The sequence below is a fragment of the Cetorhinus maximus genome, chromosome 32, assembly GCF_964194155.1.
Source record: "Cetorhinus maximus chromosome 32, sCetMax3.hap1.1, whole genome shotgun sequence".
Taxonomy (NCBI): Eukaryota; Metazoa; Chordata; class Chondrichthyes; order Lamniformes; family Cetorhinidae; genus Cetorhinus; species Cetorhinus maximus.
The window spans coordinates 5941608-5954085 of NC_135910.1; the positions used below are offsets into that span (position 1 = coordinate 5941608).

The 12478-nt window shown below is 45.6% G+C and overlaps 1 protein-coding gene across 1 annotated transcript in view; it reads left to right on the plus strand.

The window, feature by feature from the left end:
• Window positions 1-12478, plus strand: part of sptbn4b (spectrin, beta, non-erythrocytic 4b) — a 320876-nt gene that overhangs the window by 299291 nt on the left and 9107 nt on the right. Inside the window, exons 30-31 of the mRNA XM_078533196.1 lie at window positions 3751-4181; window positions 11133-11184. Coding sequence (XP_078389322.1) covers window positions 3751-4181; window positions 11133-11184 — 483 coding nt within the window. The remainder of the gene's footprint in view (window positions 1-3750; window positions 4182-11132; window positions 11185-12478) is intronic.

The following is a 12478-nucleotide window of genomic DNA, read 5'->3' on the forward strand; positions in this document are numbered from 1 at the left end:
GTTGTCACTAAGGAGGCCTCGTGCTATTCCACCGGGACAGGCTTCTCTGCCAGCTGCTCTGGGCACGGCTTGCACAGCCCACCCTCTTGAAAAGGGCTTCCCTGATGTCATGACCTATTCTGTATGCATCCGGCACATGCCCCTAATACCCACACGCAAACGACCTCACCGAAATGGCGCCCAACACAGCTTGCACTAGAAATGTGGGAATGACATGGATGTTAATTTGCACCCCAAACTACAGCCATCGTTCTGAAGGAACAGGCACCACTGGGTCAAATTTTGTGGTCAGACTTTTTGAAAAAGGGATGTAAGATTTTCAGCTTTCCAGTCCATTGCTACCATTCCCAAATCCAATAAAAGCCTTGAAAGGTTTTGCCCAGAGCTTCCCCCATCAACCTGCGATTCCCTCCATCTGGCCAGCTGCCTTGTTAACTTTAAGTGACGCCAACCTATTTAAAGCCTCCATTCTATCCATTTCTTTATCTTCCTCAATATCTCAACTCCCTCCTCCTCTACTGCGATGTTGATGTAATCCTCCTCTCTAATGAAGGCAGATACAAGCCTGTACCAAACAGTACCTCAGTCATGTCCTCTGTCTCCACAAGAGGATTTCCTGCCCCTAATCAGCCCCACCTCTTCTTTAACCGTCCTTTTGGGTTCCGTATTATGTTACCCACTAATAGTTTCAAATACTCTCCCTTTGACCTTCTTGTATCCTTTTTCAATGTCCCCCTGTGTGCTTTCTATCCTGCCTGGTTCTTAATTGTATTCTGTACCTGAATTTTGTCAAGAACCCCCTTTTTTCTGTTTATTTTAATCTTTATTTCTTTCATCATCCAGGAAGCTCCAGTGTTTGGATGCCCTCTCTTTCCTCCTTCTGGAAATATTGGGATAAGTTATTTCTGCTAGCTGGGGAGTCGAGGACTAGGTGGCACAGTCTTAGAGCCAGACCTTTCAGGAGTGAGATAGGGAAACACTTCTACACACACAGGGTGGTAGAAATTTGGAACTATCTTCTGCAAATGGCAATTGATGCTCAATTAATTGGCAATTTTAACTCTGTGATTGATAGATTTTTTGTCAATGAAAGCTATTAAGGGATGTAGGGCAAAGACGGGCGTGTGGAGTTAGGTCGCCATGACCTTGTTGAATGGCAGAACAGATTTGAGGTGTTAAATGTTCCTAAGTTCCAGTCCACCTATGCTACATCCCTTCTCAAATCACTCAAATTAGTTCTGTTCCAGCTGCATAATTTCACCTTTGATTATTCTTTGCCCCTTTACGTAACTATTTTTAAGCCTATTTATGTTATGGTCACTGTTCTCTAGATGCTCCCTAACTGAAATACACTCCATTTGTCATGCTTTATTCACCAAATTCTGATCCAGCATTGCTTCCTTCTTCGTCGGACTAGAAATGTACTGATTAAGAAAGTTCTTCTGTACACATTTTAGGAATCCTTCACCTTCCTTGTCCTTTCCTCAGCTTTTTCCCAGTTTATATTCAGGTAATTGAAGTCTCTTACTATTAGTGCTCTATTATTTTTATATTTCTCTGAAATCTTTCTACAGATTTGGTCCTCGATCTCCCTTTCACCATTTGGGGGGTATATAGTAAACACCCAGCAATGTAACAGCCCATTTTCTGTTAACTCTACCCAATATATTCAGTTTTTGAATCCTCTACTATATTGCCTCCCTGTACTACTGTAATGTCATCCTTGATTAGTAATGCCATCCTCTCTCCTGTCTTTTCTCCCCCTCCCTTTGCCTCCTGAATATATTTTAGTGGAAAATGTTTTGTTCCATTCTTGCCCACGCTTAAGGCAGGTCTCCATTATAGCCACTATATCGTAACCCCCCCCCATATGACAGTTTAAATCGGACTCTCCTGAAACTTATTTGCAAAACTCTGCACACTAGCACACAACATTCCGACCAGTCAGCTTTGCATTTTCCCTCCATGTAGTTGCTGCTCTTAACTGTGGTATTCATCTGTTGTTTGGCCCTCCTAGTTTACTATCCACCTTGGTTCTCCGGTCTGCTGCTATGTCCTGTTGCCTCCATCCATCCCACCCCCATCAAATTAATTCATCCCCCCCACCCCTACCCCCCGGTGGCCCCAGCACTGGTTAACTTCCCCAGGAGGACCTGTTCTCTGTTGGACCTAGTGGCCACACGTTTCCACCGGTTGTGAAACTGACGGCTGCCCTCAACATTTTGGCCTCTGAATCCTTCCAGGACTCTGCCTGGAGACATATGCAGGATTGCCCAGTTAGCTGCACATAAATGCATAAGGCAAATGACGAATGGATTGTTTGCCAAGGCTGACCATTAATTAAATTTCCCCTTTGTTTTATTCATTCATGGGATGTCGGCTTCGCTGGCTAGACCAGCATTTATTGCCCATCCATAGTTGCCCTTGAGAAAGTGGTGGTGAGCTGCCTTCTTGAACCATTGCAGTCCGTGAGATGTAGGTACACCCACAGTGCTGTTAGGGAGGGAGTTTCAGGATTTTGACCCAACGACAGTGAAGGAACAGCCGATATATTTCCAAGTCAGGACGGTGCGTGACTTGGAGGGGAACTTCCAGGTGGTGGTGTCCCCATCTTTCTGCTGCCCTTGTCCTTCTAGATAGTAGAGGTCGTGGGTTTGGAAGGTCCTGTCGAAGGAGCCTTGGTGAATTCCTGTGATGACAATCGCCAGAGTGAAGCAGAATTGCATTCCTGGCTCGATTCACACAGGTGCAGGATCCCCATGTGGCGATTCAAGCATCACCACAGCACCCAGGAGTTGTTATAACCCACGTGGAATATTCGCCCAGCAACGCACAGCTGGTGTGCAACCTTAAGAAGAAGCTCATGCTGGATAGACCCAGATTCGCTTAGAGCTATCATGGTAGCTTCATAGTTCGGCAGCCCAACATCCCAAACCTTATCGATCCAGCATGCAGCCTGAAGGGAGAAAAGAGATGTTCACTTCAAAATTGACACCTATAGGGAACCCTGCCAATGACACCAAGGAGTACTACATTGTGAGCCACGTGACTTCAGCTGAACCACAGGTTAAAAAAAAAAATGGAAGCTCTGTGTAGGATAAATTCCTGCACCAAAAATTGCCTAACAAGGAACAGAGGGGAGTTCAGAGAAACGAGTGAGGAACAATCCAAGCAGAGCCCTCACACCCCAGCCCAAGTGACCATCAGGTCATCGAGCAAGCAGGCGCAATGCTGAAGGAGCGTTTCAAGGTGTCTGGAAGCAGCCTTCAGTACTCAGCAGCCAGGGTCTCCCATTCTGGAAACTACTGAGAGAGTTATTGAGAAAACCCGTTCCATTGGGTGAGTAAAGGCTGCCGTGACTTTGGAGCCAGCAGTGGAGAGCATACTCAGGAGTTTAGATGATTGTTGTGGCAATACTTTGCAGAAGCAGGAGCTCTCTTGGGCTGGGGTGTGAGGGCTTTGCTTGGATTGTTCCTCACTTGTTTTCCTGAACTCCCCTCTGTTCCTTGTTAGCCAATTTTTGGTGCAGGAATTTATCCTACACAGAGCTTCCGTTTTTTTTTAACCTGCGATTCAGCTGAAGCCAATCACCAGCCAGATTTGTGTTTTATTCTTTAACCATGTTTGCAATTCACAACCTTTAGTATCTGTCCTGTACCCTGACTGTAGCCAATGCCCCAACACCATGGGAGTGCCAACTCTGACTGGAATGGATACCTGCATTCACTTTCTGGTTTTTCTTTTCTTTAGCTCGAACGGATAGAGAGTAAGGCTACCTTCCAGGTACAGCAGCAGCCTGCAACTCCTCTGCTGAGCCGCAGAGTGCTGTCAGAATCCAGGGTGCCTCTGCCTGAACAGTCAGTGGCCGTGGCAGAGACACGGCCAGTCAAACAGCAAGCCATGTACGAAATCATCGATGGGCTTCAGCAGGTGAAACCTGAGAGAGTGGAACTCAAATCGGCCAGACGACTCGTTAGACAGGAGAGGCAGGAGCCGGCCGCAGCGCAGTTAGACGCACACACCACCCCGCCACAGCCCAGGCGGGAGCAATCGGAAGGGAGGCCTGAACCGACACAACCAAAAGCCGAGCAAGGTGAAGTGAGGCAATCCCACAGGAAAGAACGTCAGGAATCTCTGAGCGAGCATCGGGAGTTGGAACTGGAGGATGGAGGAGCTGCTGGGTGAGTAACCTTCCTTTAGCCAGGGACTGAGGCTGACGTGCTCGCCAAGCGTTCGTTGTGTAGCAGAGTGTGGACATTCTACATGTCAGCTGTGAACATACGAATGGAACATTTACCCTATGGCAAGCTGCCATAGCATCCTTCACCAATGTGTAAAAAGCATGTTGTAGAGGGCAGGGGTCATGTATTGTGTATGGAGGGGGATTGTGCTAACATTGAACATTGCTCTCCCTAAATCAGATAAATTCTAACCTGCCTTTTTCCAATATATTTTATACACCCTGTCAGTTCAAGTTGAGTTTAGGCTAATTTTAAAACAAACGCATAAGGATTCCTAGGATTTAGAGTCAGAGTTGTTATGGCACAGGAGGAGCATGTTTGGCCTATCGATTCCATGCCACTCTCCATGGAGCAATCCAGTTAGTCCCATTTCCCGTTCCACCCCTGTAACCTTGTAAGTTTATTTCTTTCAAGTGCCCCTCCGACTTGCAGTGAAATCATTCATAGTCTTTGCTTCCCCCACCCTCATGGGCAGTGAGTTCCAGGTCATTACCACTCGCTGCATATAAAAAAAAAATCTTCCTTGCACCCCCTCTGCATTCAGGAGAGACGGTGTTGTGGTGGTAATGTCACTGGGGCTGATATTCCAAAGGCCCAGGCTAATGCTCTGGAGACATGGGTTCAAATCCCATCACTGCAGCTGATTTCAATTCATCAAATCTGGAATTGAGAGCTAGTCTCAGTAATGCTGACCATGAAGTTCTCATTGATTATCATTAAAAACTCTATCAGATCTCCCCTCAATCTCCTTTGCTCCATGAAGAACAATCCCTGCTTCTCCAACCTAACCTTGTAGCTAAAATCCCCCAACCCTGGAATTGCACTGGTAAATCTCCTCTGCACCCTCTCAAGGATCCTCACATCCTTCCTGAATGGTGGTGACCTGGATGCAATACTCTGGTTGTGGCCTAACCAGAGCTTTATTAAGGCTCAGCATAACTTCCTGCTTTTGTACTCCCAGTTTGTGAATCCCAAGATCCCACATGTCCTTACCTGGTCCGGCCTACGCGTGACTCCAGACCAGGTAAGGACATGTGGTTGACTCTGAAATGGCCTAGCAAGCTACTCAGTTGTAACAAACCACTACAAAGTCACAAAAAGGAATGAAACCAGACGGACCACCCGGCATCGACCCAGGCACCGGAAACGACAACGGCAATCTCAGCCCTGTCGACCCTGTGAAGTCCTCCTTACTAACATCTGGAAGCTAGTGCTAAAATTGGGAGAGCTGTCTCACAGACTAGTCAAGCAACAGCCTGACATAGTCATCCTCACGGAATCATACATTACAGATAATATCCCAGACACCACCAGCACCATCCCTGGGTATGTCCTGTCTCACCAGCAGGACAGACCCAGCAGAGGTGGCGACACAGTGGTATACAGTCGGGAGGGAGTTGCTCTGGGAGTCCTCAACATCGACTCTGGACCCCATGAAGACTCATGGCATCAGGTCAAACATGGGCAAGGAAACCATCTGCTGATTACCACATACTGCCCTCCTTCAGCTGATAAATCAGTGCTCCTCCATGTTGAACATCACTTGGAGGAAGCATTGAGGGTGGCAAGGGTGCAGAATGTACTCTGGGTGAGGGACTTCAATGTCCATCACCAAGAGTGGCTCGGCAGCACCACTACTGACCAAGCTGGCCGAGTCCTAAATGACATAGCTGCTAGACTGGGTCTGCGGCAGGTAGTGAGGGAACCAACAAGAGGGAAATACATACTTGACCTCATCCTCACCAACCTGTCTGCCACAGATGCATCTGTCCATGACAGTATCGGTAGGAGTGACCACCACACAGTCATTGTGGAGAAGAAGTCCCATCTTCACATTGAGGATACCCTCCATCGTGTTGTGTGGCACTACCACCATGCTAAATGGGATAGATTTCAAACGATCTAGCAGCTCAAGACTGGGCATCCATGAGGTGCTGTGGGCCATCAGCAGCAGCAGAATTGTACTTGAACATAATCTGTAACCTCATGGCCCAGCATATCCCCTACTCTACCAGTACCATCAAGCCAGGGGATCAACCCTGGTTCAATGAAGAGTGCAGGGGTGCATGCTAGGAGCAGCACCAGGCATACCTTAAAATGAGGTGTCAACCTGGTGAAGTATAACACAGGGCTACTTGCGTGCCAAACAGCATAAGCAGCAAGGGATAGACAGAGCTAAGCGATCCCGCAACCCACAGATCAGATCTAAGCTTTGCAGTCCTGCCACATCCAGTCATAATGGTAGTAGACAATTAAACAACTCACTGGAGGAGGAGGCTCCACATATATCCCCATCCTCAATGATGGAGGAGCCCAGTACATCAGTGCAAAGGATAAGGCTGAAGCATTCACAACAATTTTCAGCCAGAAGTGTCGAGTGGATGATCCATCTCGGCCTCCTCCAGAGGTCCCCAGCATCACAGATGCCTGTCTTCAGCCAATTTGATTCACTCCACCTGATATCAAGAAATGGCTGAAGGCACTGGATACTGCAAAGGCTATGGGCCCTGATAATATTCTGGCAACAGTACTGAAGACTTATGCTCCAGAACTTGCCACGCCCCCAGCCAAGCTGTTCCAGTACAGCTACAACACTGGCATCCACACGGCTATGTGGAAAATTGCCCAGGTATGCCCTGTACACAAAAAGCGGGACAAATCCAACTCAGCCAATTACCACCCCATCAGTCTACTCTCCATCATCAGCAAAGTAATGGAAGGGGTCATCAACAGTGCTATTAAGCGGCACTTGCTTAGCAATAACCTGTTTACTGACGCCCAGTTTGGGTTCTGCCAGGGCCACTCAGCACCTGACCTCATTACAACCTTGGTTCAAACATGGACAAAAGAGCTGAACTCCTGAGGTGAGGTGAGAGTGTCTGCCTTTGACATCAAGGCAGCATTTGACCGAGTGGGGCATCAAGGAGCCCTCGCGAAACTGGAGTCAATGGGAATCAGGGGGAAAACTCTCCGCTGGTTGGAGTCATACCTAGCACAAAGGAAGATGGTTGTGGTTGTCGGAGGTCAGTCATCTCAGGTCCAGGACATCACTGCAGGAGTTCCTCAGGACAGTGTCCTCGGCCCAACCGCCTTCAGCTGCTTCATCAATGACCTCCCTTCCATCATAAGGTCAGAAGTGGGGATGTTTGCTGATGATTGCACAATGTTCAGCACCATTCGTAACTCCTCAGATACTGAAGCAGTCCATGTCCAAATGCAGCAAGACCTGGACAATATCCAGGCTTGGGCTGACAAGTGACAAGTAACATTCGTGCCACACAAGTGTCAGGCACTGACCATCTGCAACAAGAGAGAATCCAACCATCACCCCTTGATGCTCAATGGCATTATCATTACTGAATCCCCCGCCATCAACATCCTGGGGGTTACCATTAACCAGACACTGAACTGGACTAGCCATATAAATACTGTGGCTACAAGAGCAGGTCAGAGGCTAGGAATTCTGCGACGAGTAACTAATCTCCTGACTCCCCAAAGCCTGTCCATCATCTACAAGCCACAAGTCAGAATGGGTGCAGCTCCCACAACGCTGAAGAAGCTGGACACCATCCAGGACAAAGCAGCCTGCATGATTGGCAGCACATCCACGAGCATTCACTCCCTCCGAGCCCACATCCCATGAACGAATAAATAAAAATTAATCATTGTCAAAATTAGCTAATGCCTTTAGAATCCTTAAGACAACAATCATATCATCTCTTGACCTCTTTTTCAGTAAGGAATTGCCCAATTTACTTATATAATTAAAAAATATATACATATTTATCTATAACAAAAACCCTCAATCATTTTGCTTGCTCTCTCCATTCTCCTTTAAATTGCTGCAGTATCCTTTTAATACAGTTATGACCAGAAATGTACACAGTACTGTAAGCCTGGTCAGACCAATGATGCAAAAAGCGGCAGGATAATCTATTTTGAAAACATCCTTCGAAAGGCAGCACAATTACAAATATGAAAAAAAAGAGGGCTTTGGGTGAATGGCTGAATGGGGTAGAGAACAAGTTCAGGATGTGGCAGTCAGGTAGGAGAATCTGGGGGTGACAGTGGTATAGTGGTTATGTCACTGGAATAGTAATCCAGAGGCCCAGACTAATGCTCTGGGGACATGGGTTCAAACCCCACCAAGGCAGCTGGTAGAATTTAAATTCAATCAATAAACCATTTGGGGAGCCAGGAGATGAGTTACTTGTTGCAGAGTTCCCAGCCTCTGACCTGCTCTTGTAGCCACAGTATTTATATGGCTGGTCCAGTTCAGTTTCTGGTTAATGATAACCCCCCCAGGATTTTGATAGCGGGGGATTCAGTGGTGGTAATGCCATTGAACATCGAGGGGCGATGGTTGACCATGAAGCTATCATTGATTGCTGTAAAAACTCATCTGGTTCGCGAGTGCCTTTTAGGGAAGGAAATCTGCCATCCTTACCTGGTCTGGTCTGGCCTACATGTAACTCCAGACCCACAGAAATGTGGTTGACTCATAAGTTCCATCTGAAATGGCCCAGCAAACCACTCAGTTCAAGGGCAATTAGGTCTGGGCAACAAATGCTGGGCTTGTCAGTGATGCCCACATTCCATGAAAGAATAAAGAACTGGATAAAGCCTTCTCCAAATCCACAGTGGTATCACAGGAGAGAATGAAATGAGTGGGATTGGGCTGGGGGATTAGAGTAAAGTGATAGGTATCATAGAACAACACATCTCAGACGAGATGGCCTGATGTCCCTGTGCTAGCTCCTTGAAAGATCATCCAATTGGACGCACTCCCCTGTTTTTCCCTATTTCTCATTTATCCAATTCCATTTTGAAAATTACTATTAAATCTACACCAACCTTTCAGCACACAACTCAGGGCTTTGACTGCCAAGGCCCACATCTCCCCTTGCTCAGGGTCACACATCATAAGGATGGCAGATTTCCTTCCCTAAGGGGCATTAGTGAACCAGATGGGTTTTTTTACAACAATGGTCTCATGGTCATCATCAGGCATTTAATTCCATATTTTTTTTTAATGAATTCAAATTTCACCATCTATTATGGTGGGATTCGAACCCAGGTCCCCAGAGCATTACCCTGGGTTTCTGGAATACTAGTCCAGTGACAATACCACCATGCCACCACCTCTGCTGCTGTGGGTCTGGAGTCACATGTAGGCCAGCCTAGATAAGGATGGCAGATTTCCCTCCCTAAAGGTAATCTCTCTATTTCTTTTGCCAATGACCTTACATCTGTGTTCTCTGGTTACCGACCCCACTATCACTAAAAACAGCTTCTTCTTATTTACTCTATCAAAACTCCTTATAATTTTGAACACCTCCGTCAAAACTTCTCTGCTCTGCTCCAAGGGGGACAACTCCAGTTTCTCCAGTCTCCCCACATAACTGGTCTCATTCTAGGAATACTCCTCTGCATCCGCTCCTAACCTTTTCAAGGTCTGGTGCCTAGAATTGGGTATATTAGCCTAGCTGAGATCTGATTATAAATCCGATTTATAAAGGATTACTGTAACTTCCTTTGCTTTTGTACTCTATTCCTCTATTCATACAAATGTGACAAGTGACAAATGGAATGTGATACAGAAAGGTGTCAGATTTTGGCAGAAGGGATAAAGCGAAGTTATATAGACTAAATGGCACAGTTTTAAAGAGGGTTCAGGAACAGAGGGACCTGGGATGCATGTGCATCGATCTTTGAAGATGGCAGGATGTATTTAGAGAGGGGTTCGCAAAGCATGTATTTTTTTATTCATTCACGGGATGTGGGCTTCGCTGGCTGGGCCAGCATTTTTATTGCCAATTCCTAATTGCCCTTGAGAAGGTGGTGGTGAGCTGCCTTCTTGAACCGCTGCAGTCCATGTGGTGTAGGTACACCCACAGTGCTGTTAGGGAAGGAATTCCAGGATTTTGACCCAGCGACAGTGAAGGAACAGCGATATATTTCCAAGTCAGGATGGTGAGTGGCTTGGAGGGAAAATTCCAGGTGGTGGTGTTCCCAAGCGTCTGCTGCCCTTGTCCTTCTAGGTGGTAGTGGTCACGGGTTTGGAAGGTGCTGTCGAAGGAGCCTTGGTGAGTTCTGCAGTGCATCTTGTAGATGGTACACACACTGCTGCTACTGTGCATTGGGAGTGAATGTTGAAGGTGGTGATTAAGGTGCCGATCAAGCGGGCTGCTTTGTCCTGGAAGTGTCGAATTTCTCGATGTCGAACATCATCTTCTCAAGGGTAATTAGGGATGGGCAATAAATGCTGGTTTAGCCAGCATCGCCAACATCCAGTGAATGAATACAAAAAAATGACAGACACAAGAATGCCAAATTTCAAAGGGAGCAACAGGTTATATTGCATGAGAAAAGGGTACTGATTGGTTGGCAAGTTGGAATTGGTCGAGGTGTTGCTTTGACGAATGCACTAGGGAGCTATTGCCCCCATGCTTTGATATTAATTTAAAAAAGGTGCACTGTCTGTTCATATTCCTTTTGCCTGCAGGGGACTGGTCCCTGAATATGTAGCTTCTAGTAAGTGTAAGTGAGCCACATTGTGAACCCAACTGATAATCCTAAACGAGTTATTAGTGTAATTAAGTTAGAAAAGGATGGCAGTGCAGATGGTGAGCTGGAACTGCAGCATGTGGGAGTGTGTGGAGAGCATTGCAATCTCAAATAACCAGGCCTGCAGTAAAGTGTCTGCATCTTGGGGAGCCTCAGCTCGGGGTTGTTGAGCTGGTGTCCAAGGTGCAGACATCATGGGGCACCAGGGAGCGGAGAGTTTCCTGGACACTTTTTGATCTAAGCGAGCCCCAGGAATTCTCACCGAGTGAGTACCAGGAATTCTGAAGATTTTGCTGTTTGACTGTTACTGCCTTGTTTTCACAGGGACAGGCGAATCACGCTCGCTGATATTGTGGAGCAACTTCAGGAAAAGGAGGTGAGTGAGGTCAGACTGTGAGTTGTGAGACATTGGTTGTAGCTGGATACACCATTGGGCAGAGTGAGCTCTTGCTGTGTAATTATTGAGATGCACAATGTTGCTGACCTTTCGTGGTGCCTTACAGTCTTTGAGTGGACTGTGTCAGGGTGGGTTCAGTTCCTTACTTTCTCTTACCTGCCACATTTTCACCAGCCAAAAGCAAACTGCAAAACCAAAGTATTAATGGTTGTGACTGGAATGCTTGACTAGAGGAAGCACTAGTGACAGGGTAGCCACTGGAAAGGGTTCGATAAGGAACGCGAATGATGTCACTTCGCTAGATGTCCTAAACTGATGAAGGAATAAATTCTCAGGGATGTCCACTGTAACTTGAGCTTCTAAAACACAGCGAGTTAAAAATCTAGAAAACCATTACAGTCATCACCTGGGACTGAGTAATACCGAGGCTGTCATCTTGATTAGAATCAAAGACAGGAAAGAAGAACCTGTTGGCCAACAATCCATTAGATTTATGATATAGTTAATCTATAATGTAGTCTAACCTATTGTATAGTGTAATCTATAATATAGTCTAACCTATTGTATAGTGTAATCTATAATATAGTCTACCCTATTGTATAGTGTAATCTATAATATAGTCTAACCTATTGTATAGTGTAACCTATGATATAGTCTAACCTATTGTATAGTGTAACCCATAATATAGTCTAACCTATTGTATAGTGTAATCTATAATATAGTCTAACCTATTGTATAGTGTAATCTATAATATAGTCTAACCTATTGTATAGTGTAATCTATAATATAGTCTAACCTATTGTATAGTGTAATCTATAATATAGTCTACCCTACTGTGTAGTGTAATTTATAATATAGTTTAACCTATTGTATGGTGTAATCTATAATATAGTCTAACCTATTGTATAGTGTAATCTATAATATAGTCTAACCCATTGTATAGTGTAATCTATAATATAGTTTAACCCTTTGTATAGTGTAATCTATAATATAGTCTAACCTATTGTATAGTGTAATCTATGGTATAGTCTAACCTATGATAGCATGCAACAACATCTCGTATTTATATAGTACCTTTAATGTTATAAAATGTCCCAAGGCACTTCACAGGAGGTATTATCAAACATCAGAACAGGCGGAGACCATGTAGCCCCTCGAGTCTGTTCCACCATTCAATGAGACCATGGCTGATCTGTGACCTAACTCCATATATCAGTGTTTGCCCCGTATCCCTTAGTACCTTTGGTTAACAGATATCTACTAATCACATATT